At 34.0% G+C, this 26,489-nt stretch overlaps 1 protein-coding gene across 15 annotated transcripts in view; it reads right to left on the bottom strand.

Annotated features, from left to right (window-relative positions):
* LOC118182554 (E3 ubiquitin-protein ligase TRIP12-like) overlaps positions 1–26,489 on the bottom strand; it is a 400,228-nt gene that overhangs the window by 77,597 nt on the left and 296,142 nt on the right. For 11 of the 15 annotated variants that reach the window (XM_085809626.1, XM_085809623.1, XM_085809627.1 and 8 more), the window contains 6 exons: positions 26,310–26,393; positions 20,717–20,827; positions 19,069–19,256; positions 9,334–9,522; positions 6,434–6,718; positions 6,075–6,186 (listed from right to left, as the gene is read on the bottom strand). In XM_085809626.1, the coding sequence (XP_085665752.1) occupies positions 6,075–6,186; positions 6,434–6,718; positions 9,334–9,522; positions 19,069–19,256; positions 20,717–20,827; positions 26,310–26,393 (969 nt within the window). The remainder of the gene's footprint in view (positions 1–6,074; positions 6,187–6,433; positions 6,719–9,333; positions 9,523–19,068; positions 19,257–20,716; positions 20,828–26,309; positions 26,394–26,489) is intronic. The other 4 variants (XM_085809628.1, XM_085809630.1, XM_085809634.1 and 1 more) reach the window with 2 other exon arrangements.

Here is a 26,489-nt window from a genome sequence, read left to right as displayed (position 1 = left end):
CAAATGCAAAGGTTGTGTGGAAGTGGGGCGAATTTTAATCACTAGCCTAATGCACAAAACACACTTCAATTATTTTTCAACTGTGTATTCGATATCCATCATAATATGCAAAGAACTGATGACTACAGTTACTACCAATTACAAAATCGCTACATGAATTAGAAGTAACAAACTTTTTGGCAATGCTCATTTTTGTATTCATACGTATATATATACACACATATCTAATAAGTCATATATTTACATACATAGAGAGAGGTGCGATGGTTTAGAAGTTTTTGATGTATGTTTATTAGTATTAATGTAATGAATAAGATTTATGTTAATTAATGTATATAGAATGTTTTCCCTCATTCATAATAAATCCATAAATTTCCAATGTTTCAATATGTGGCATTTATAATAAAAATATAGTTCTTAACGTGTTTATAATCTTAAAAGCATTTCATTTATAACATGAAGATAATAGCATACAAAATTTAATGTGTAAACCTCATTATTACATAATTATGTTTTAATAAATATACATAATCGCTGATTACACAACTTCAATTTAAAAGTAATAAAAGTAATTAGCAAAAAAATAACGTTGCACATATACAAACATATAAAAAATTATTCCCCTTAATAAAAAAATTCTATTACATAACAATCTTTTCACACGATCAGCACGAAATACGACAAATAATTTGCAAACAAATCATCAGAAATAGCACATCATAAAATATAGTCTACTCTGAAATTTACACGATTATAAATTTAATGGTTTGGTTTATTTAATTATGGCAAAGCACACTAGGGCTATCTGCCTAAGGGGAGTGTCTTCGTGGAGGACTTTCTAAAGGAAACTGGCTCGTATACACGTTACACATCAGGAAAACCACGAAAACATCCATGCAACCAGCCCGTTCATGGGATTCGAAACTCGGATTGAACTACCAGTGTTCAGCGACTTTACCGCTTGGCTGCTGGTGGGCCTATAAATTTGATGAACATTTAAAAATGATTTAGACAGTTATACCACAACAAATCAGCAATATATATATACTGCCTTTTCCATATTTCTTCAATTAAATCAGGTTCTATTTCCACCGTCCACGATTTCACAACAAGAGCCATCGCCATATTGGAAATTAACCGTGATCCTTCAGAAGCAGAACTTTCATCTGATTGGTTGATCTCTATGTGGAACACAGCTCCAGCTGCAACGTTTTCGGGAAAGTTTCAAAATGTTTCACATAGCCTAGCTAGGTGAAACATTTCTCATGTTTTGCCTAGCTACATGAAACATTTCTTGGAAACCTCCCATTTAAACCAGTGCTACTATACTCTCGTTTCTCAGAAACCACGCGCGTTGCTTAAAAGTGATAGCCCCTTTACAGTGCATAGTTTTCTCCCTTCATTAGGGCTGCCACTAATCACTAGACAACACACAACCTACAATATTTCCTTGCTACAAAATAATCATTTTTACCTTAGATATCACATTTGCCAGACCTTTCATCTATACCTCTGGTCTTGTCTGCGCAAGAGAACATGCCAGTAAATATCAGCAATCACAACAGATTAAATCTCTTAACCCTTTCATGAGCCGTGGGAAGTTTACTTCCCACCTACATGTTCCTGGGAAATACACCTGTGGGAAGCGCAAAACCCACTATAATATATTGGCTTTGCTATTATAACGTTGGGAACTCTTAATTCCCACTTCAGCATTGTGCTGCCATCTGTGTTCAATTGATTGAAAACAGAATTACCACATTTGTTTTGAAAGTTCGAATGCATTGTGCGAGATGTGTTCCACTGAGACACCTGTTTTGATTTGACATTTGCGTTGGTATACGATTCTGCTACAAATGTAAGTAAAACACTATTTTTATTATAATAACGTTTTCTTATTTTGTATATCTCTGCAGTAACTATCTAATATTGAATAATAAATAATGGGTGAAAAGTGAAAATGTTATTGCATCATGTATAAAAGCCACGCGCAATAGGTATGTTGGAAAAATTAGAATATTTTTGAAAATACATTTGAAAATATCATTCAATTCTACTGAGGGAAAAAAGGATTATTTTGGCATGATTTTTACCGAGGAAATTTTACAGAATATTGTTGACAAAACAAACTCATATGCAAAGCAGCCTAAGAAAAGGAAGAGATTGGGTCATACCACAAAAGACATTATCCTGAACTGGAAAGAAATCACATCAGAAGAAGTGAAAGCATGGGTAGGTATGCATATACTCACGTGTATACATCAATTGCCTGAACTGAAAAACTACTGGAACACAGACCCTATTCTCAATGTTCAATCAGTAGCAAGAATAATAATCGCAAAGAGGTTCAAAAAAATAACTGAGCCTTTACATGTAAACGATAACAGCATAGATCCATGTGGGCAATTTTGGCATGATAAACTCCAGTCAGGCATCCTTTCATAGCTCAATGATTCCATACCTAAAGTCTACGAACCTTCGTCAACTTTATGAATAGATGAATGTATGATAGATTTCAAAGGGAGAACTTCATTGAAGCAGTATATGCCAATGAAGCCTATAAAAAGAGGTTACAAGGTGTGGTGTTTAGCAGACTTTAAGACTGGATATATTCAAAAATTTGAAATTTATTTTGGAAAAGAAACTTCTGACAATAAGGATAAAATATTGGGCTTAGGGGAAACAGTAATAACTAAACTAACGGAAGATGTGAAACAGACAGGTCATCTTATAGCCTATGATAACTATTTGACATCTTTTAGGCTTGCAAAAAGTCTACTTATAAGTGGTCTGTTTTCTGTGGGGACTGTGAGGCCACAAAGGAAGGATCTTCCACCAATACTGAAGGCTAATAACAAACTACATAGAGGGGAATCAGTGTTCCTAACTAACGAAGGTGTTGCTGCAATAAAGTGGATGGACAAAAAGGCTGTTACATTGTTGACTACTGCACATAATTCAGCGATTATTACATCTGTAAATCGTACAAAAAAGGATGGTACTAAAACAGAAGTACCTTGCCCTAAAGCTGTTGCCGTATATATAAAACGATATTATGGGAGGGGTTGATTGTTACGATCAAAGAAAAGAAAAGCACCAAATAGGAAGAAGATCTGTAGAATGGTGGCATCGTATTTTTTATTTTCTTATTGATTTTGGCATCGTAAATAGTTTTATACTGTGGCAAGGAAACAAGAGAAACAGAAGTTTAGACCAGCTAACATTCCGTTTAGCATTAGCTCGTCAACTAATAGACGGATATTCCTCGAAAAAAGAAAGGCCGTTCTACTAGCTTCCAAGCAAAAAGGTGTGCAGTTCCGAATGATGAACGCTTAGTCAGTGTGGAAAATCATATGCCAAAGATGGTTTCCAACTATAGACGATGTAAAAAATGTAGCAAAATGTCCCAAGAAAAGACGACCCGCTATATGTGTGCAGTATCTGAAGTACCCTTGTGCACTGCAACATGTTTCTCATCTTTTCACGGCAAATAATCGCCTTTAAATTGAATTTTCTCTACGACCATAAAAGGTCCCGTGGGAAGTACCCTAGAATTTAAATGTAAACAAAAAATTTGGCAAAATAAAATATATTTCCTTAAATGCTATTGTTTAATTGATAATAAAACATAAAAAAACGGGAGAAATTCAAAAGAGAAATAAATGGCCCACGAAAGGGTTAAAGAACTGAAGTGCTAGGGTCTAGAATATTCCAAGCAGTCACCCAGAATTTTCCACTTTATATCCAACTACTTAACAGTGATTAATGCTGCACAGATTAGCTACATGCAACAGTGATCTTTATAAGCTCTATGCTTCTAAACTACCTTAAATTTTAAACTTCATAACTGTGTTATATGGTATTAAAATAAATATGACTTTTCTTTTCTCCTTCATAGTACTTCAATTTTAACAGGTCGTAACTTATGTATTAAAATAAGATTCATTTAAACACACAATTTCCTCAATGGCTTTGTTAAATGTATTTAAACTTAAGCATAATCAGAACTGTTTTTATATAAAATTTTTGGAAGAGTACCATTTCCTATAACTTCAGATAGCTAGAATGCTTTCCCAAATTTTAACAGACTACAATCCAACAGTTTATCATATGAGGTAATTCTTATATCTCAAAGCCATAATCTGTTTGCAAATACAATAAAAATTCAATTAATTATTAATTTCCTTTCCTGGTATCTACTTCAATTTCTTATTCAGAATATTTCCAACCCTGTTTCAATTTAAGCCACAAGGCACATTTGGATGCAAATAAAATCAAAGAGGTATTACAAATTAATAATTTGAATTTTTTTTATTTATATAATGAAATAGTGTCTTATCAATTTTGTTGACTTCTTACTTCTCTCATCCCCCCCCCTTAAACATGAACACAAATCAAAATACAGTACAAAGTCCGAAATCTGGACTCATCAAGACTTCAACAATTCTGATTTGGGATTTTTCCAGATATTAGATCATTAATTTAAATCTAGTAAGATGGCATGTAGAAATTATAAAATTAAAAATATGAAATGATTTATGAAATATGAAGTATTTATGATCTAAAGGGTATCAAAATGTACACAAAAAAAAGCTTAATATTTATTTGTTTACCTTGTTAAACATTTCTTTCAATGTAAGTTGCTTCTTTTTTTTGTGCTAATACTTTCTCTCTTATTCTGTAGATGAACCATAATCTTTTATTCAGTTACATTGTTGAAGTCTTGTAGTTGCTATTTCGAGAATTCTGACTAACTTGTCAATCGAAATTTTTTATTTACAGTAACTTCTCTGTCACTTTCTTCACTATCGGTAGTGGTATTTTCTGGATCTAAACCATACTACAGACTTCGCCATTCATTAACTGATTGAGGATTGAGAAGCACTGTCATCACAATGAAAAACTTTTTTTTTATATTATCTTCATTTACCGCTTCTCCACATTTCTTTACAAAATACGTTAATTGGAAAATTTCACCTCTATTTTGCGATATCCGAAAATCTTTAAAATTAGTGGCTATCATCATTAAATTTAACTATTCTTCACTATTACATATTTGGCTATGCATCATGAGCTTGGCGACTAACGACAAGTTGTTCCGCTAAATTTTATCTTGCTTCTATTGTACAACTCAGACAATTAAGCCTAAATTGTATTAGTTTAGTTATTTATTATATTAATGTCTATTTCTCGCACATGCTTAAGGATTATCAGAGTCCTGAATAAATAAATCCCCACTATACCATATACTTAAGCCTTATTGAGGGCCGGCACTAGGTATCTTACCGCCTGATGCAGTCTCTCATACAGTGTTTGTGGATCCTAAATTCTGCGACCCAATGCTGTCATACGGGCCCTGGTTCTGGGTTCATGTGAATAACAAATCAGTTATTCTTAATTCAAATAGCCCAAACGTAATCTTTTGGTCTATGAGTATCATCAAGAAAACCTATTTTTAGCATATGGAAAGAATTTTTTGGTAAATTTATCCTTGTCAACATTTTTAGAGCATTTAACTTAAATCTGTAATCATCGCCAAGCGTAATGTCAACATATAAGGTTACCATATTCCTTTGTTCATTCAATTACTAAAATTAAAAAATTGTTTAGGCATTCACTACATGAGTCATTACTCAATTCGTCATGTTTTGATAAACATACGGTGATGAAAGGAAAGTATAATAAATAATGATTTGCCAGGTTGGCGTCAGATCAATGATGTATCTTTGTGGAATGTTTCGGTTTGAGATGTATGCTACCCAGATACGCAGCAACGGATCCAAATTACTGATCATAAAAATTGATGCTAAAATGATTGTTTCTTCTTAGTGTCGAAGTGAAATTAAGAATCGGGACTCTCCAGATGTTTTATTATGTGCGAAGGGGGGATGAAATGTGCATGTGCAAAGCCTACGAGAAAATGGTGGTGGTTTTGAGGTACCGATTTCAGATCATTCCGGGTTATGGATATCCGGAATTCGGACTTTTACTGTACTAATTTTCCTAATTTTTTTCAGTATTATAATATGTATATTAGAATGTAATATTCATACAGCTAAAAATAAATAACTTACTTTGCTTTAAGAGGAGAACAGCAAGTTCAGGACATGAGGCACACATAACAGCCAGCATTCTTATCACAGTTACGAATGTTCCAGAGCTAATAGCAGGTGGTGACACAACTAACTACAATAATTAGAAATTGCAAATTTTTAAAAATGAAACTTTATAATCTCTTTAGTCTACAAAATTAATATGTGTCTCTGTGTGTGTATATTCATATTTTAAACGCAAAATAAAGTTTTATGCAAAGAGATTTACAGCTGTCTTATAACTGTTATTTAAATAGTTGTTAGATAAATATTTCACAAAAGCAAAACAAGACATAAATGAAATGAATAAATAGAAGAAAATATGATATAATACGACTTACTAGTTGCTGAATATTGGAGAGTAAACCATGACCAGCAATTTCTGTAAGACACTTTGTGTCATACTGAAAGCAGTCAACCAGTCGGGAAAATGCTAAGCACACACTCTCCACTGATTTTTTATCTTGATGAGTGAGTCTTGCACTCAGAAGAGGTAAAGAGTCTTGTACTAGATTGAATTCATCGGATAATAGGTTTTGGCAACAATTTGCAGTTATTGCAAGGGCTGCTCTTTGTGCATTAATAGAGAAAAAATCTAGGTACATAAGACAAGCAGCAACACCTCTCTGGGAAACAAAAAGAACTGCATATTAATAATAAAGAATAAATCACCTATCAATCATACTAGTTCATAAATATATGCAAATACATACATATACATCTGAGGTAATTGGTGTAACAGAAAAAACAAGAATAACTCTTTTTCAAGGTTTATGCACTTTCAACTATTTAAGATCATAATTTTCATCAAAATGCCTCTTTTATTAAAAGAATTCAATAGCAATTAAAATTCTGAAAAAAATTTAAGATTTATATACAACTGTTGATGTTTAGTTTTTCTTGAAAATATTTTTTAAAAAAATGGTGTTTTTAACTAGGCATGATAAATAAGCTCAATTTGATTCTATTTACCATGCAATTTCTTTAAAAATCTCACCAAGGCAAAAATAACAATTGCAGAAAAACATAGAACATGGATTTCATGGAACAGAACTGAAGGAAGAAACAGGAGTATTCGTAACAACTGTGGCCAGCACTTGCGAAAACCTCACAAGATTTTTCATGCTTTTATGAAACTGTCCAAGGACATTCTAGACAGGTGTATATTCACTGATTTAAGACGAATAAAAAATTAACTGATAGATAATACTTATTACTTACAAAATCAAGTCAGCTTAGATAGCAAAATTTCTTATTTGTCGCAATTAACTCTTCTAAAAATTCTTATAACAACAGCTAACTGCTCTCAGATATGGATACTTTTAGATTAAAACTTCTAGAATATATTTCTCTGAATAGGTATCCGGTTTTGCAACACATAATTTTCACATACCATTTACACATGTCATATGCCCACTAAAACTCAAAAATTAGTCTTCTCTACAACATTTTATTGCGACAAACCATACACTACACATAATTTTAATACTCCTGAAAGAAATTAAGAGAATTTTCATATTTGATCTACGATCTCCAGAACTACTGGACAGATTTTAATAAAATTTGGTATGAACATAGGTTGATATAATACAAACAAAATAAGCATTCAACAGTTATAATGGACACACGTGTTTGTGTGTAACACTCATGTGCAATGAGTTCAATTTCATGAGTCTGAAACACCGGTTGCAGAAGATACAAAAGAAATGGGTTCATAGGAGGTATGGTCCCCTCTTACAGCCATACAGGCTTTGCATAGTGATGTCATACTGGAAATAAGGCAGTTTATCAGTGCCTGTGGCAATTGGTGCCACTTATTCTGCAACGCTGTTTTCAGTTCCTGGATGATTCTTGGAGAGGGCATTGCGAGTTGCAATTGCCCTCCTCAGATCGTCCCAGACATGCTCTATAGGGCTGAGGTCTGGCGACCTGGCTGGCCAACCCATCCGGCAAATATCCTCAATCTCGAGAAATTCGTTGACCAGAAGATCTCTATGTGGCCTCGTGCTATTGTCCTGTAAGATGAACTCGAGGCCCACTGCACCCAAGAAAAGGCAAACATAGGGCAGCAAGACCTCATCCCTATACCTCACACCAGTCACAGAGCCTCTGTCAAAGACGTGGAGTAATGCGCGGCCATCCAACATGATGCCTGCCTAGACCATTACACTGCCACACCATAATTGTTGATTTTGCGGACAATAGAAGGTAGCTAGTGGGTCCCTGGCTCTCTCTCCATATGAAAGTTTGGTGATAATCGGTGTTTAGGCAAAAACAGGACTCGTCAGTGAACAGAACAGTCGGCCATTGCTCTGTACTCCAATCACTATGTTGTCCGACCATGCTAATCAGACTCTACTGTCCGTAGACTTGATCGGTATGCAAACCCTCTATTACGCCTTGCTGAAATGGACAAATAGCAATCTTCTCTGGCTGTCGTGGCTTTTGGACGACCTGGCCCAGGCTTCCTCTAGATGGATCTAGTATCCTGGAACTGTTTCCATAGGTTACACACGGCACTGGACGTTAAACTTTCTGCATATCTGGACTTGCGATTGGCCTGCCTCTAGCTTCCCCACAATTCGCTACTTCATTCCATCATTTAAATGTTGGTGATTACTCATTTTTACTGTTCCGATGTGAATTTAACTGATTGCCGCAAGATAACACCAAGAAATTTGTTGAGGTGTACTAGGGAATGCAATTCATCTTACCCTCCATGTACCTATAAAGCCTGATTTTCTGCTGCCTCCGCCTACACACACACGTGTACTCTTATGTATTTGCAGTACAAGATTTGCATTTATATCTATAAGCAGTGGTTTTCTCTTCAGTTCAGTTCTTTTCATGCAATTCGATAAAATATGCAATTTCTCTAAATTTATTTCTCCACTGTACAATACATGAAATTTGCCAGGTAATGCAACATTTTAAAATAGATGCTTAATTATCAAAATTGTAAAAACAACCTTGTATTTAGCGTAGGTATAATGAAACACTCAATCGATATCATTATACCTACGCTAAATACAAGGTTGTTTTTACGATTTTGATTGTCACATTAGCGTGTTTCTCTTCTAGTCTAGATGCTTAATTGACTGATTTAGCAAAGCCCGAAGGAATATGAATGTGAAAAGAAACATGATCAGAATTTTATGAGAAATTTATGCATAAATAAAATGAGATTCTTTAAATATTTAAATGATTGTCTAGTAATTACTGAAATAAAGCTTTTTCTTACAGCATGTAATATGGCTTTACTATGCCTTCGAGATAGCATTTCCAATGCAGTTAAAGACTGTTCTGCAACATCCATACACTGAATAATTTGAAGTTTCTCCAAGAATACTGGAATAGCTTCTACAACAACAGTTGATGACCTGGGTAAAGCTTCCATCATATACGTTAAAGCTCGACAAGCATGGTTCATCTAAATATAGAAATAATGCATTGTTGTTATATATATCATTACATGCACATGTCAAGGGGAAAAACACGACAAATAATAAACAAAACTTTGTTAGCATTATAAAAAAGGAATTTTGAAATAAGGATCAACTTTTAGTTTGCTATCAGATCAAAATTTCATAGATTAACTGTGTACAAAGAAATTAATGAATATATATGCTTACACAGATATCAAAGGTTTATAATGGCAAAGTACTCGAGGCTTATCTGCATAAGGGGAGGGATTTCTTCATGGAGGAGTTTATAAGGAAAACTGGCTTGTACACAGATTACACATGGGGCAGATATCAAAGAACAGGAAAAAGTAAATGCAATTCTTATTTGAACTGCTATATATTACTCCTGTTTTCATATACATATAAATAAAAATAAATATATATGAATTTCATTACATTAGCCAAACAAACTAACAGTTCACAACATTTCTGGGCAAAATAGAGAGATACAAATATACATAGGAAACAATGATAATATGCTTAACTTTAGGAAAAAGCTACACAGATTCAGATAATTTTGCACACTGTGGGTCATGTCCAAGTTTTGCTGACATTTTCCCCCTTCCAGCTTTTATATAAAATTTTGATAATTTGCACATAATTAACCTAAATATATTCTTACACAACTATTTAAAAAAGACTTTTCTAACACAATTCTTCCTTAAAAAATTATAACTACACACAGAAGGAAATCATGCCAAGATACAGAGAAACATAGCCGAGAGAAAAAGGATAAAATATTAGAGAAATCATTTGATGAAGTAGAGAGCTGAAGCAAAGAACTTTCATATTTACTGTGATAGCAGCAGAAAATGCAAGCTTCTTGGGGGGGGGGAGACAAAGCAATTTTACAAAGAAGACCAACACACAGTTAAACATTTTGAAAAGTATACTACGTTTCAAAATGTTTAACTGTATGTAAAGTACTGGCCATTAAAATTGCAACACCATGAAGGAAAGCAAACACAAAAAAGATAAGAGTCGAACTAGGCTTGGATGACAGAAATGGCTATTCATTCCATGCTGCTTCAACTCTAGACCACACTTCATCAACCATATTGGCTGGAGAGGAGTGGTGGGACAGTTTTTCAGCAACCCATGGCCAGATGTTTTCAATGGGTGACAGATCTGGAGACCATGTAGGCCACGGAAGCAATTGAATACCCTGTATATCGAGAAAGATCAGAAAACAACATGCAATATGTGGCCTTGCATTATCTTGTTGGAAGATGGAGTTTAGCAATCCTCAAAGATACACACAACCACTGGACGCAAGATGTCAGAAATGTACCGATCGTTTAAATTACCATCGATCCGAACTAGAGATGTGCAAATTGCATACACAATGCCTACACAAACCATCATACCAGCTGCAGGAGCCTGCATGCTATTCAATATGAACCTCAGCAACCCACTTATTCCATATTTGCATTACAGTGGTTGGATATCGACCAATGCGACGGGTGAAATCACTGAACAATAATCCGCACTCTTGATAGGCAACGATCCTGCTTCTATCGAATTCCAACATTTGCTGGTAAGCATTTATTATTATTATTCGAGGCATAACACGATATTCTGAGCAAACTCCAACCTTACAAAGTGCTTTCTGATTGAGATATTCATGACACAACTTTTCTTTTATACAGTGCATCAGATGTCGTTTCTCCTTCCTGCGCCTAAATGCACTGAAATACAAATCATTTGCACATCCCTACTTCTCATTTTCAAGCTCATCAGATCATTCCTTCCTAGTGTTACAATATTAATGGCCAGCAGTGTATTACAGGGCAAAACATACATATAAAAAAGTGTAAATTAGACACATAAAATCTCAGCAGCTTTAATGCTTTTGCGGAAAAGTAATTTAAAAAAGGTGATTTATAAAAAATTTATTATCTTATTTAAATTTCAAAACAATGACATTTAAAAACCACCAGAATGAAAAAGACAAAGCATGGTAAAAGATTGAAACAAAGAAAAAAAAACTTTTTTTTCAAATATCATAATTTTTAATACATCATTATTTCAATGAGATACTAATAAAATATTTTTTATATAGGCCTAAAATTCAGAAAGTCTCAAATTACAACTTGTGTAGGCAAAGTAATTTTAAAATTGTGTTAAATAAGTGAGCCATAATAAAAGATTTCATATAGCAGAAAATTAACTTGTTTTTAATACAATTAAGGTCAGTTTAAAACAACTGTTGCAACTATCTGTGAACAGAACATATATTGAATATGCATTTAGTGACAAACTGCTAAACCAAGCCAACTTTAAAAAAGCAAACATTAGCATTTATAAGAAACAGCAAAAATTTTTAAAAATAAACTTTGCAGATTAAAGTTGGGGGGGGGGAACAGTTTTGGTAAAAATTACTAAAAATTCACAGAAGCTGGAACATATGCAATTGTTAAAAAATGTATAATACGTATTGCAAAAAAAAAAAAAATTGCTATACATAAAAGTACACTTCTGTATAATAAACCATGAACAGTCTGAACAGAGTGAAGCTGTACTGGAAAAAAAAAAATACTGGGCAAGTCTAACATTCAGATAAATATAGTTAAATGGGCGAGAAATCACCAGACTGGCGATAATTTTGGTGTCTTCTGCCACCAAATTTAGCAAAAGTGTGCCACTTCATTACTTCTCTGAGAGCAGACGCAGTATATATCCTTTGAAATCTGCCTGAAAATCAAGAGGCTAGGCCTCTACCTGGCACGTAGGAGCTGCGCTATGGTAAGAAGTGTTCAGACTACAGCAGGCATCAGTTAAACTAGCACCATCAGAAGCACAGAGAAACACTCCAAGAGTTTGCCATGGGGATGTTGAAAGGCTGTCTCATCCTGCTTTTCTGGACTGCCCATCAGAGACAAGGAAAGTTCTGTCCCTGCAGTATTTTTAAGAACTTTACAGCATGAAATTCGTGGCAGGCGAGCTAGCAACCTGTACAGACTGCCACCGAATCAAAGATGTTCATGTCCAGGAGCCAATGGTTGGTTAGCTTGTTTACTTTTATTGGCATAAAACCTTAAAGATTATGATGTCCCAGATGAATGATTGAATAAATTTCAAATGCACAAAACCTGAAGCACAGGGTGATTATAATTACAGTTGTGATTTTAAATGCTCCAACTTTAAAACTACAGGTCAGAATGATTTGATATTTTACGACAACAATCCTGAGTTAATAAAATTTCTGTCAGTGTTCATATTGCTGTTGTGGGTGTATAGAGGAAAGGAAAACACTACACTACAAGGGTTTATGACAATTTTATTAGTGAAAAGACAAGAATAGGTATTTACAAAGAAAACTGCGTTGGTGATAAGAAAAGCTTCACGAAACAAACACCTTACGGATGATTAATGCACAAGTTCAATATGCCCTTCTCCTTCTTCTGTTGCTAACTGGAAGGACAAAACTGCATGTTCACAACAGATCAAAGGATATGTATGTTGATGGAATGAATGTGGTGCACGATGCTTGCCTTCAAGGTTGACCAGATTCGCAATTTGCTCACTGCAAACAATATTCTTCTGATATCCCCAAAGCCAAAAGTCACATGGGTTTAAGTCGAGAGAATGAGGATGCCATGCTGTTGGAAACTGGTGCTTTACGATTCTATCATCTTCGAAATGAGCGATCAGCAGCTGCTTCATAAGAGTAGCAATGTACCGCGGAGTGCCATCTTGCATGAATATTGTGTGATCCACACATTGGCATTGCTAAAGTGGCAGAAGGACATGGTTACATGAAAGTGCTTCATACCGCTTGCCAGTAATGGTGACCCACGGTTGTGATCTCTATGAAGAATGGCAGACAATAATTGCTGTCATTATTCCACACCACCCAATGACGTTTTCAGACTGAAGAGGAAATGGCTGTAGAGGGAACGGATTCTTGGTCTCCTATATGCTGAAATATGCGTATTTACAGAACCTTGCATATCGAAATGCACTTCGTCAGAGTACAGAATGTTTCAAGGCTATTCATTATCCGCTTCCATCTGGGCATGAAATTGTAGTGCAAACGATTCACGTGTCTCCAGTTTCAGGTAACGAATGCTACACGTGAGCTATCTTATACGGATAACAGCGCAAGGTATTCCACAGACTTTACGCATTGTGCTGATAGGCATATCCAATATTTGGCCAATTCCCAGTGAACTACTGATTCCTGCATCACTGTTTGTATGTTCTTGTAATATTGTAATCTGTGGTCACATCATCTTGTAATGCATGTAATCATCTTGTAATGCTGTGGTCACCATTTCCACTGCAAAACTGGTTCTCTTCCTCTACATCATCTCAAGTCAAAGGAACCGATCTCCTTGGATTTATTTCTCATTTTCCATAGGCCATATTTGGTCATTAGGCCGGATTTTATGCCTTTTAATGTCCGGAACTTCCCGACAACAGTTAACGCACAGTCACCATTCTGATAGAAAAAGCTTCAGGAAGATTTTTATCTTCGCTATGTCTGCAGTGCGCATGTTCTTAGTAATTTGCATACCAACAGCAATGGAAACCCTGACAGTGCCCTTTATTGACATATTTTGACTTTTTTCCCCCTTTTCCAAACAAAATTCCATTGCCTCACAATTGTTCAAGCAAAATATCAAGTCATTCTGCCAAAGAGTTTTAGAGTGCACTTTGAAATTGCAAATTCAATTATAATCACCCTGTATATTAGATAAGGTTCATATGAGCAGTGTTTCAACAGCAAAATAAAGCACATTCACTTGTAAACCATATATAAAATATAGCAAAACTAAAATGCATAAAAAGCATGATAATGTATTATATAAATTGTTAACATATCTTGTAATGCTGATGAAGGCATATTACAGATGAATGTGAAAAATCCTCTCTCGCAACAGGTTGATCAGGAAAAAAAGGGAAAATAACTCAAATCATATGGTAAAGTCTTTTTAATAATTTGTGAGGTTAATATCGGGATATCTTCCAATGAGTTCTATTAAATTAGTATTCATAGAGTTAAAATGATGCCCACGTTTATGATTAAAAGCAGTACAATAGGTTAAAATATGATTGATTGAATTGGGAACATTGAAAGTATGACAAATAAGCTCACTACTAAAGAGAGGCTCAAGAGATACTGATATGCCAATCTGCAGTGATCAACTCTAAGGCAACTCAACAGTACATCCTCCTTTCTATTCCCTCTCTATTTTCGGTACTCTAAATTGGGTTTTACCAGCCTTAATTTGTTCAGTGCCTGATATTCCCAGTGCTTTTGCAATTTAAACAAGATCTTTGCTTTGATGTAATTCCATGTCTGTAAAGGGGACATCATTTTCAGAAGTAACATCAGCTGACTTTGCAGCGACATCAGCTAGTTCACTGCCTTTAATGCCAGCATGTCATGGCACACAGCAGTATGCAACAGAATAACCCGCGTTCCTCAAACGAAGGTGTGCCTATGAAATTTCTAAGACCAAGGAATGGCTAGTATTAGCATTTACTGAATTAAGATCACTCAGAAAGTCAAGAGTATATGATGAACTTCTTGCTTAGAAATAAAGGTTAAGGAATTCAAAATCGCAATAATTTCTCAGTAAGAACAAATGCAGCCTTATGAGGTCTACTATTTATTTCTTTATCACAAACAGCTGCCCTGACACGATAATGATTCTTCGAGCCATCAGTAGAAATTGCTCCATAGTTAGAATGTCTGCGTCTATGCTCTATGAAAATTTATTGATTGGACATCACCGCTCTATGACTATTTGTTGATTGGACATCACCTGTTGGTTAAAGTCCCTCAAAATGTCACGCAAGTAAATATTTACTTCTTGCCAGAAAGTAATACTGAAAAAGTTAAAAGCGTTTGGGATGCAGATCATTCAAGTTGAATTCTTCAATCAGTGAGTGAATGTGAAGATCAAAATGTGGGATACATGAAGGACGTGCTTGGGAGATATGCCAGTAGTGGTTAGATATCATGAATCAAACAGGATGTTCAGCTCGTGACATTACTTTATAATGAAATTCAAGGTACAACTGCCTGCGTTTGAATTCCAGGGATGGCTAAAAACAGATGACATATAAACTTTGGACTGGACATGTTCTGAAAGTTCCAGAACATATCTGTAGAGCTTGATGGCGTACAGGATCCAATTTCAATAGAGCAGAAAGTCTTGCTGATCCATAGATAACACAACCATAGTCAAGTTTAGAGCAAATAAAAGCTCTACATATGCGGAGTAAGAAACAACGTTCTGCTCCCCATTAAGTACAATTAGGACTTTTAGTATGTTGGGAACTTTAGCACATTTTTTGTTTAAATTTAAGATATGCAGAAGGAATGCAAGCTTTCTGTTAAATACGACTCAGAGGGGTATTTTGCTTCTGACTTGACTCGAATCAAGAAGCCATCAAGATGCAGATTCGTTTTGTGACAGAAATACACGAGACAGTCTTCTGGCTAGAAAATTTAAAAGCACTGTTGTTGGACCACTTTATTATTTTGTTAAGAGAAACTTGCAGTTGTCTCAATACATCTCACACCTTGACTATGACAATACATCATCAAATCAACATAAAGGAACCATTCACTGTGGAGGAACGTTCTCTTGAAATAGAATTTATTTCAGACTGAAAAGAATTACACTGAGCACTGAACGCTGAGGTACACCTTCTTCTTGTACAAATACACAAGATAGCAATTATCTACTCTTAACTTGGAATGTGCAGTTTCCCAGAAAGTTTTGAATGAAAGTAGGTTAATTAGCATGCAGCACAGTGCTATAAAAGTCATGAAGAATTCTATGCCACCAAGTTCTATCATATGGCTTTTCCATGTCAAAGAAGACGACTGAAAGCACATAATTTCTTTTCACAAATGCATTGTATGCCCACCAGCGGCCGAGCGGAACACTGGTAGTTTGGTTCGAGGTGCGAATCCCGCCAACGGGCTGGCTGCATGAGGGTTATCATAGTTTTCCCCATGTGTAACGTGTATATGAGCCAGTTTCCCTTAGAAAGTCCTCTACAGAGGCATCCCTCCCCTTAGGCAAATAGTCCTCGAGGCTTTGCCATAATCACATACACACAAACGCATTGCATACTGTGGTTTCTAAGAACAGGACATTGTCAAGTGAAGATATTCCCTTACAGAAGCCACTTGGTTTTTCTCCAGGTAGTAGGTAGGACGGTGATTTACCATTTTTTCCAGTAACCTTGCAAAGGCAGCTAGTAAGTGCAATAATTCAAAGAATTTTTCTGGTCCTTGCCGGGTTTTGCTATAGGAATTGCAGAAGCTCTGCACGAAGCAGTTAGAAAAGTTTGTTCCTTCTATACTCTATTATAAAGAGCTAAAAGGACCAATAGAGATTCGTGGAGGCAGATGCTTTACCATCTGCCATTAAGACCAGAGAGAGCATCAGTTCTCAGTTCTTAGTTCACAGCTGACTTCAGAGTATTGAGAAATCATGAGAGCTTCATCTTTTAGATGCACTTTGGCTCTCTTATGCCTTCTAGTAATTTCGAGAAGCAGAAAGTATTAGAAATATATTGGTGGCTGGGTGAAATCTATACAAGTCCGTAGAAAGTATCTGTTCCGAGTTGAGAGTTCAGCGCGAGTCGGAATATTGAAATATCTTTAAGTTAGCTTTGCTTTTTAGATGTGCTTTGCATTGTGTTCTGTTTAACGTTTATAGTAGTCTGAAGTGGTAACTACTGATTTTGCTCTGTTATACTGAGAAAAGCTGTACGAGTAATTTTGTGGAAAGATCAATAACTGTAAAGTGCTTCTTTTGGGTAGATACATTTTATCAAGTATCTTTGGTTCTGTATGCATTCAATCCATTATGAACCCATATGCATGCAACATTAGCGATTGCAATATATTTATTAATTAAAAAGAATGTAATTGAACCTTTAGCTTTAACTACATTTTCAGAGTTTACTAAATACTCCACATTTTGAAGAAAGTTACGTTTTTATACTTGGATTGGATTATTTAATTATGGCAAAGCACACGAGGGCTATCTGCCTAAAGGGAGGGATGCCAACGTGTAGGACTTTCTAAGGGAAACTGGCTCGTATACACGTTACACATGAGGAAAACCACGAAAACGCCCATGCAGCAAGCCAGTTCGCGAGATTCAAACCTCGAACCGAACTACCAGTGTTCAGTGTCTTTACCGCTTGGCCACTGGTGGGCCATTTTTATACTTGTGTCTTTTTCAATTGTTCAAATAAACATAGAGGATGCACCTATTTTGATTTAATCATTTTTTATTTATTTTGTTTGAAAATTAGTTTCAGTAACACTGATCTGTTCTACCAATTAATTAATACAGGAAAATTAATAAATTTTGTCCATCCTCTTGATGAGAGCAAAAATAGTTCTATCTGACTGTTATAGTACTTTTGCCATTTGCCTTCAGCAAAGTTCACTTTTGCTGAAGTTCTTTTTTTTAACTCATTTTCAACTTTTTCTTTTGCATTTTTGTTCTACTTTAAAATGGTTACAATTTTAGCATTTAACATTAGTTAATTACTATATACATTTAATTTATCAAAAAAGGTTAGCTCCCTTTTCCATTTTTAACAACCAAAAATAAATAAATAAATAAATTTAAAAAAAAAAACCTCCCTAAAACTGCTATTCTTGGGAATTTACCACTACTCACTGCTGATGTAAACAGGTCTGCATACATGAAATATAAATAAACCATTGAGAAAGTGCATTTAAATTGTGATTAAACATATGAAAAATTCTTTGCATGTGTTAATCACATTAATTCCAAATTAATTTTAGAAGACAAAGGAATATAAATTAAAAAGCTCTGAATTACTTTAAATGAAAAATCTGCACAGACTTGGACTGTGTTTGATATAAAAACAGCATGCTTTGGTACAAGGGGGATTAAACTTTGTAGAGTCTAAAGAAGATGTGAAATATGAACAATGGCCTCACTGGGATTCGAAGCTCCCGACTTCGCAGCAGACGTTCTCCAACTACCCCATGAAAGTAAGCAAAAAGAAGGGAGAAAATACCTTATGACGTCACTAATAAAATTGTCTCTTTAATCACAACATGTTATGAATATAGTGCGCTTTTCTGTTAAAATGTTGACTTTCATATAAGAAAATATTGGCATTAAAATTGCCCCACTCATTTTTCTAAAAATTAAAATATTTATATCTGCAAATATACATGGAGAACAGGCATTCATGAATTAAATATTCATGGATAATCAAAATTCAACTATCTATAAGAAATAGAAATAATAAATGTTGAAATATTTTTATTATGTGCAATCAACACTATGAAGATACAAGTTTCAGAATTTCTAACTTAATGATCAAAATTGCTTATAGAATAGATAAGGTGCAATTTTTACATAGTAGACAATTTACCCAATACAAGATAGCAAATTTAAAGATATGATAAAATATAGGGCATTATGCTTTTTTACACAATTTGTAAAATATCACGATGAAATGTTTAATGAAAGAAATCTACTCTTGCCTACCATATCAAAGTTGTGTTCCATAGACAGGAGATTTATTAATACAGGAACTACTTGCTTTACGGGAAATCCTGTCAGAGTGTCTTCATTACCCATGACTAGCAACTGACACATTTCCATAACTGCTTGCAACTGTTGTCCTTCATCACCTGCAGCTTGAAGTCCTTGCAACAACTGATGTGCACGATTAGCTAAAAAAAAGTTAATGCTTAACTTAATAATTTATTTATACACACACACATATACATCATTACAACAAATTAACCCCTTAACTGCCGCGAGCGTATATATACGCCTTGCTCAGCCGATGCGTTAACTGCCCCGGGCGTATATATACGCCCTTCCAAACTACTATCATATGCTTTGCGCTGCTACCCGTATCGCAAAGCATTTTAGGTATCTTTTTTTTATTATACTTAAATTTTTTTCATTATACTTTTACTCAAAACATTAAATTTTGTGCATTTATTTTTTTATTCTTTATTTTGTGAAAGTAAAACTTGCACTTATTTTCCTCCTAATACATCGCAAACTACGCGTGCCTGTGTGAAAAACCGTGGCACTGGGAAATGAATCTTGTACGTTTTCCACGGCAGTTAAGGGGTTAAAATATTATAAAAATGTTAATAAGATTGGCATGTAACTTCTCTTGTTTGAGAAACTTCAGGATATTTAGAGGAACACAAGCTTATTTGTTAAATAATTAATTTTATTTGTTAGTTAACATTAGCAATAGTTTTAGTTATGAGTGGTACAGTGTTTGTACATGCAAGGTGCTCTTGAAATAAGGAAGCACTTTATTTCCCAATTACTGACACTATGCATATGCTACTAATTGCAAAGTTTATTTAAATAATATAACACTTTATAAAAACAGTTACAATGCTAGATAAGGTTTAGAATAGCTGTAAAAGTATAAAATTTACCTTTTACACGGTCCTTGTCCCAAAAAACTCAGAAGAATTAACATGCCTTTATAAGTTAAATGTAGATAATTCCATACTTTACTAGCAAAATTTGTGAAGATATTAGAAAATAAAATTGCTGGTTTATGTATATTTAACCAAAATTAAAAGGTTTTTAAGTACCTTTGAGGGCTTGGAATAACAGCTAAACAAGCACTGAATAATGAACCATATTAGATAAAGCAACACTAATTACTTATTCTGAGAAAACAACTGTGAGAAATTATCCACTAAATTTTGTGGATAAATAAAGTAACAGAACTTTTTCATTTAACTTACAGAATCATACAATGAAAAAAAAAAAAAAATAAATAATCCCCCTCTCCTTGGTGACTACATTAAAAAAACAAAAATCAGGTATATTCAAATGCATTACTTTCACTACTAAGCATTTTTTTAAAATTTTGTACCTTATATATAAATAAATAAATAAATAAATAATAAAAAAAAAACCCTAGCTGAAAGCACATGCCTACAAGGAAAAGTAGTGCCTGTAGCCACCGGGTAGTACATAATAATGTGACTCATTTGACTTAGATAAAACAATCAACTTAGAGAAACATGAAAGGCATCCTGAAGTTAGCTTCTAAAACTGAATAAAAAAGAAACAGGCACAGGAACTTCTCAAATACCAAAACTTAAAATAGCTAAAATTATTAATGTACTATTTAAAAATTAGATCTTACTTGCAGTAGTTCCCATTGAACGATGAAGCAGATGCTGCATTCGAGGCCCAAGAGCACCAAATAAATGAGGTGGTAATCCTCTTGCTTCTAAAAGGGCTGGAAGAGAAAATCCTAATATTTTCATATTGCAATCCATCCCACCAAACATACCTATATATATATATATACACACATACATATGTGTGTGTATAAACATATTAATAAAAATGTCAAAATAAACTATAGTTGAAATAGAAGAACCCCAAGAATTTTTTACAGAACTAGCTTCCAGTAATAAGACACTTTTGACAACAAAATATTGATCATGTTTCAAATAAAGTTAACCATGCTTTCACAAGAAATATGGGCATATAAATAGATTAACAGTTTAGGTAGCAGCTGCCTAGATGGTATAGTGGCTAGGGGAGCCTGACTTTGATACCGAAGGGCCTGGGTTCGAACCCCGGAGACAGCATGGATATAAAATTTGTCAGTTGCTTCACACAGGTGGCAAAGCTGGCCCACCTGTTAGGTGCCTCCATAATAAGGAGACTACCATATCTAGCCTTAGGAGTGGCCGATGCCAGCAAAGGCAAGTGCCCGCCATTGAGGGAAAAAACAGTTTAGTTAGCAGTTTGACTTCAAGAATAAATAACACCATGACTTAAAAAGTTCTTTGACTTCACTTTTTTTAATAATGTAACATCATTTTTCTAGCTTACTGCACTACAAGCATAATTTATTTACATGTGGAGCACAAAAAATTCACTATGTTTTAAACAGAATTTTGGAGCCACCATTTAACAGGACATTTTAAGAGAATAAAATCAATTTATTCATTTATTGTAAGGTGTTTTTTTTTTATAAAAAATTTACTTTATTCTAAAGATGAGAATGATCATTAACTTGACATTTTCATCACTGAAACTGCTGATACATTACACCAGTGATATTTCACTTTTTCTCAGTTTGTGACACATTGAAGAATGAATAAAATGCCTATCACAATTTACTGGATTGATTATTAAAAAAAAGTATACAGTCACACCTCTACTTAGCTAATATTTAGGGGCCAAGATTTGTATTTCTCATCAGATTGCTGTTAATACATGAGGATGTGTTATTTAGCAATAAATTTTGTCTTCAGCACAGAATATTTTAAAGCAACTTTAATAAGAATAAAATAACACTGCCAGCATTAAAAAAAATCACTTCATTAAGCATGAGTAAGTAAGTTTCAAAATGAATAAAAAATATACATAATAAATAAATAATAATTTATCTGGTTTAATAAAGGAAAGTAACAATTGGTTGTAAATTATATAAAACTCGGTCAAAAGTCTGTATATTCATTGGCATGGTCTTTTTTACACAAATGTTTAGCAAATTAGTATCTATAGTTGAAAAAGCAATTTTTATGCATTTTAGTTCGTTAAAATTTAGTATATTAACATGCTTCACCATTTTTTACAATTTCTCATCATTTCTCTTCTTTTTTCACTTATAAAATCTATTTATAAACTTCATTTTTCTGGGCATACACTGTTATCATCAGACTGATTCTGCCATCAGAAGTTTCCACTATCATTCTTTATTATCGAACTTTTTATTGATTTATCTTTATCATCATCCGTATTATTACAGAAATTAGTTTTAACCAATCCCGCTGTCTTGCATTCTTTGGACTAAGCTACAGCTAATGTTTTTAATAGTTTTAATATACCTTAAACACCAACACTTTTAGCGCATTTAAAAGATAAACTTCATTTGTCAATTTGAGAATCTTTAATGAATACAGTAAACCACCCTTAACATGAACTTGCGTTAGGCAAACACTTGGTTAATATGAACAAAATTTTGATTTCTAAAGCAATGTATATGATCTAACAGAAACTTCTTCAGTTGGCACAAATTTTGGTTAATATGAATTAGTCCACTGTGTCATCAAGACCTTATCATTTAACATAACCTTCGAAAGTTTTTCATATTTTTCGCCCCCTGTGGTATCTCTCTTCTCCAGAAATTTTCTGTCCTGTTTAATTGAAAACATTATAGAATATACTGTATTCATTAAAACATAGCCGAGTGTGAGCCTGAGGTGCAAAAAATGTCATCCGAAGACAGTGAGCATGACATCATTCCACCCATCCACCAGGATATGTTACGCGCCTAGAGCACTGTAGAATGTTTTGCTGCTATATGCAAATTGAATGCTGATTTTACAGATGCCATGAGTATCACTGGCCATGAAGTTGCTGATTTTCTAGTACAGTAATTAAAGTAGTACTACAGTATTTTGTAAGATGACATACATAATATATTATAGTTCTTATGTAACTATAAACTACAAATGGTTAATGTGTAGAAAAAATTATTCCAAAAATAACACCAGACTTCCTAGTCTCTTTAACATTTTGGTCCCCTATGATTCGTGCTAATGAGGTTTTACTGTATCAACTTTATACACTATGAATTTATGCAAAATGATGCAAACGTGCACACCTAACTGCACATATTTATACAAACCATATGATTTTTTTGATAAGCACTTTAGAAAACATTCAACAAGTTAGAATATTTTTTATGTAAAAATACAATGCATAAGGAGTGTACGGCCTTGGCAGGGTTTTGGAAATTGTCGCCAACACCAAAATAACTCGTTTACTGCTCATCATCGTGTCACCAATTCCCACGTGCACTATATACTAGGATTAAACCAAAAAATAATATTTAAATCAGTTTTTGTACAAATGCTGTGAACAATGGCAGATTTGCTTTTATTAAGAAAGACACTACATTATTGTGTTTGTAGAAATAACAATATAGGCCTGTTTTTGCTAATAAAAGTTTTTTCAATGTGTCATTACTAGCATTAGATCTAAATAAAGGCCTTGTTTTAGTAACACCATTGCAAATCATCTCACACTCTGCATTCTTATGGGGAATTGTCAGGACGGCCAACAACATTTTAGAGAGTTCCCTGCACTTTAAAATTTTAATAGCACCTTTAAGTTTTCCAATTAAACTCCTTCGGGCATTAAACCTTGCTGGTTTTATAACTTTATCCAAGTTTTCTCATTATAAACCGCAAATCTGCGACTGCAGTATAACAGACAAAACACTGATATCACCGTCTTTCCAAACTAAATGAATCAAAATTGGAAATATACATTAAAAAATATCTTATACATGAAAAAGATGCATTTGCTAGAGCAGAAACATCTGCAACTTTAGCATATAAAATCACTACATTAATGACTGGAAATTCATGCGGTAATCACATACTCGCCAAAAATAGCTTCCAACAGAGAAATAACTTATTATTGTCTTTCTCTGTCCTTTGCAGTGCTTATTACCAAATTTTCAACTTTCTTCTGGTTTTCTATTTTACCACAAATCACATGATATATAGAACTAGAAAACAAAAGTCGGTTTACAAATTTCGATAAAATATCTTTAAAAAGATTAATAATCATTGATTGCATAAATGAACTAATGGAATTCTACACTGCAGATCTGTGTTAAGAACACTGCATGATATAAAATGGAACATACAGAAAAGTTAGCTTCGTTAAACCTCAACAACAAACAAATGTTCATTCTTCCACAAGATAAGCTTTTTCCTTGCCAAGCAATTTTATTTTGTGAGAAATCTGTATCACCTATACACTTGTATTTTATGGTATTATTTTGGAAATTGCAATTAAGTTGCTCACAGGTACAGAATTTATTTTTCTCATGCCTATTTTTTACAGTGGAAGTAGTAACTACATCTCCATTTACTTTAGGTGTTTTATAACTTTCAATAGAGCTCTTTAGCTTAATTCTAGATGCATTTACTTCCTCCTTAAAAAAAATGTAAAGTTGGATTAAATTGGTCGAGGATTCTGGGTAAAAACATTACTCAAAAGATAATGAGCATAAACATTCAAGTTAAAAATTTTCCGATTTCAGTATTATGCAGCTGTGGGAAATATTTCAATTTTTCATTCTTTTTAGAACTCCAAGATAATAACAAATATCAACATCTTCATTCACACTAATTGGTCAAGAAGCTGCCCCCTTTTTAGCTATTATACTTAAAAGATGACATATGTCCCTCATAATTTGCAAATCTGAATTTTCTTCTTTTAGGACGGCTGCAACACTAGTCCCCCCTAAACCATTACTGGTATAATAATGGTAGACTTGAAGTGACTTGACACCAAGTGCTAAACAATACTGCAGAGGAATTAACACTTTTTTAAAGTTTTAATATTTTTCTCTACTATATTAAAGCCTGATAAACCTCCTTCTAATGTGGGGCAGAAAGTAAACTACACTCAATTTCTGAAGATTCTGGATTAAAAAAAGAAACAACAACTAAATCCTGCTTTACATCAGTATTATTACTTTAATTTGCAGACAGGCAGAATGGAGCTGTTTTAATGCAATATATAACTGAAGATTTATTTTTCATACAGATTTCTTTAACAACTGCAGCCATTTCTGTCCTGAGTTTTTCTTAGAAACTTCACTATTGGGGAAATACTTTTCTAAATCAAGCTGCAGCACGATACAATGCATTCCATGGCAGGTTGTGCTCCAGTAAAAAGACAGGGAACACGCATTCTACATTAATAATTTTTTCGGTCCTTTGTTTCCACAGACAAATTTAATTTTTTCCCCATAGAACTCATGCTGTACTTGTGTTTTTGTGTATGCACATATTTGAGAACGTTGGCCCTTCCATCATGTGAAATTGAAAAATGACAAATGGTACACAACATAAATGTATTACATTTCCTTGAGGAAATATAGAAGGAAAGTCATCTGTGTACTATTTTTGAAAAGTACATGAGTATTTTACCTTTATTCGCAGACATAACTGAAACAAAAGAAGATGATTTCTTAAACTAATCTCAATTACATGCATTCACACCCCTCAGCGACAAGATGAATAAAATAAAAGCCTCAATCTTGCTTCGTGCTCATTGGCTAATATATGCTAAGTGACACACAGTGGCGTTCGATGCTTATTGGAGAACTGTAACACGATGCTTCTTTCGGACACAAGTGCTTTTATTCACAAAGAAGAAAAGCACTATCATTTCTCACTAATAAAATGACTTTGTTTTGTTTTTTTAATATGTAATCCTAGAGGAAAATTAAATAATTTCAGATGCCCAAAATCGCTTTTTTCTGGGGAGAGGGGGTGCAACTAATGAAGTAGTAAGTCCAGCTACATAAAAATAGTCAGAAATTTTAAGAATAAGTTGGGAAAAATATGTTGTAAATTGGTTTGTGGGAGAATTGCCGGAAATCGAAAGTCTCCTGCCTAAATCGGGAAAGCTGGCAACTTTGCATTTAAATAAAGCAGCATTAAAAATGAAAATTTTATATTTTTGGAAATTTCCTTTCACATAAATTACCATTTAGGTAAAAATCTTTCTTTTCCCCTCCTTCATCAAAATATTTGACCATTATGATACACAGCTTTACTTTTCAGGACAGCTTTTTTATATTCTGATTAGACTTTCAACAAAATACTAGTAATACAGATATTTAATGCTACCATTTATTACATTTCACAGCCATGCACACACATATTAAAAATTATTAAATGATAACATGCCTTGCAAACGTCCCATTTCACTATCTTCAGATTCACTATCACCTATTGCAGCTATGCTTGCAGCAATATTCATACCACTAGATGCTATAAAAAAGGCGAGATTAATTCCTAAAATACTGCGAAATGAATATCTAACAAACATTTCAGGTACAATGGAATGAAAAATGAGAAATATTAAAA

The sequence above is a fragment of the Stegodyphus dumicola genome, chromosome X2, assembly GCF_044657685.1.
Source record: "Stegodyphus dumicola isolate Sdum_Otavi_A_Nest chromosome X2, ASM4465768v1".
Classification (NCBI taxonomy): Eukaryota; Metazoa; Arthropoda; class Arachnida; order Araneae; family Eresidae; genus Stegodyphus; species Stegodyphus dumicola.
This window is presented reverse-complemented; position numbering and strand designations above follow the sequence as displayed.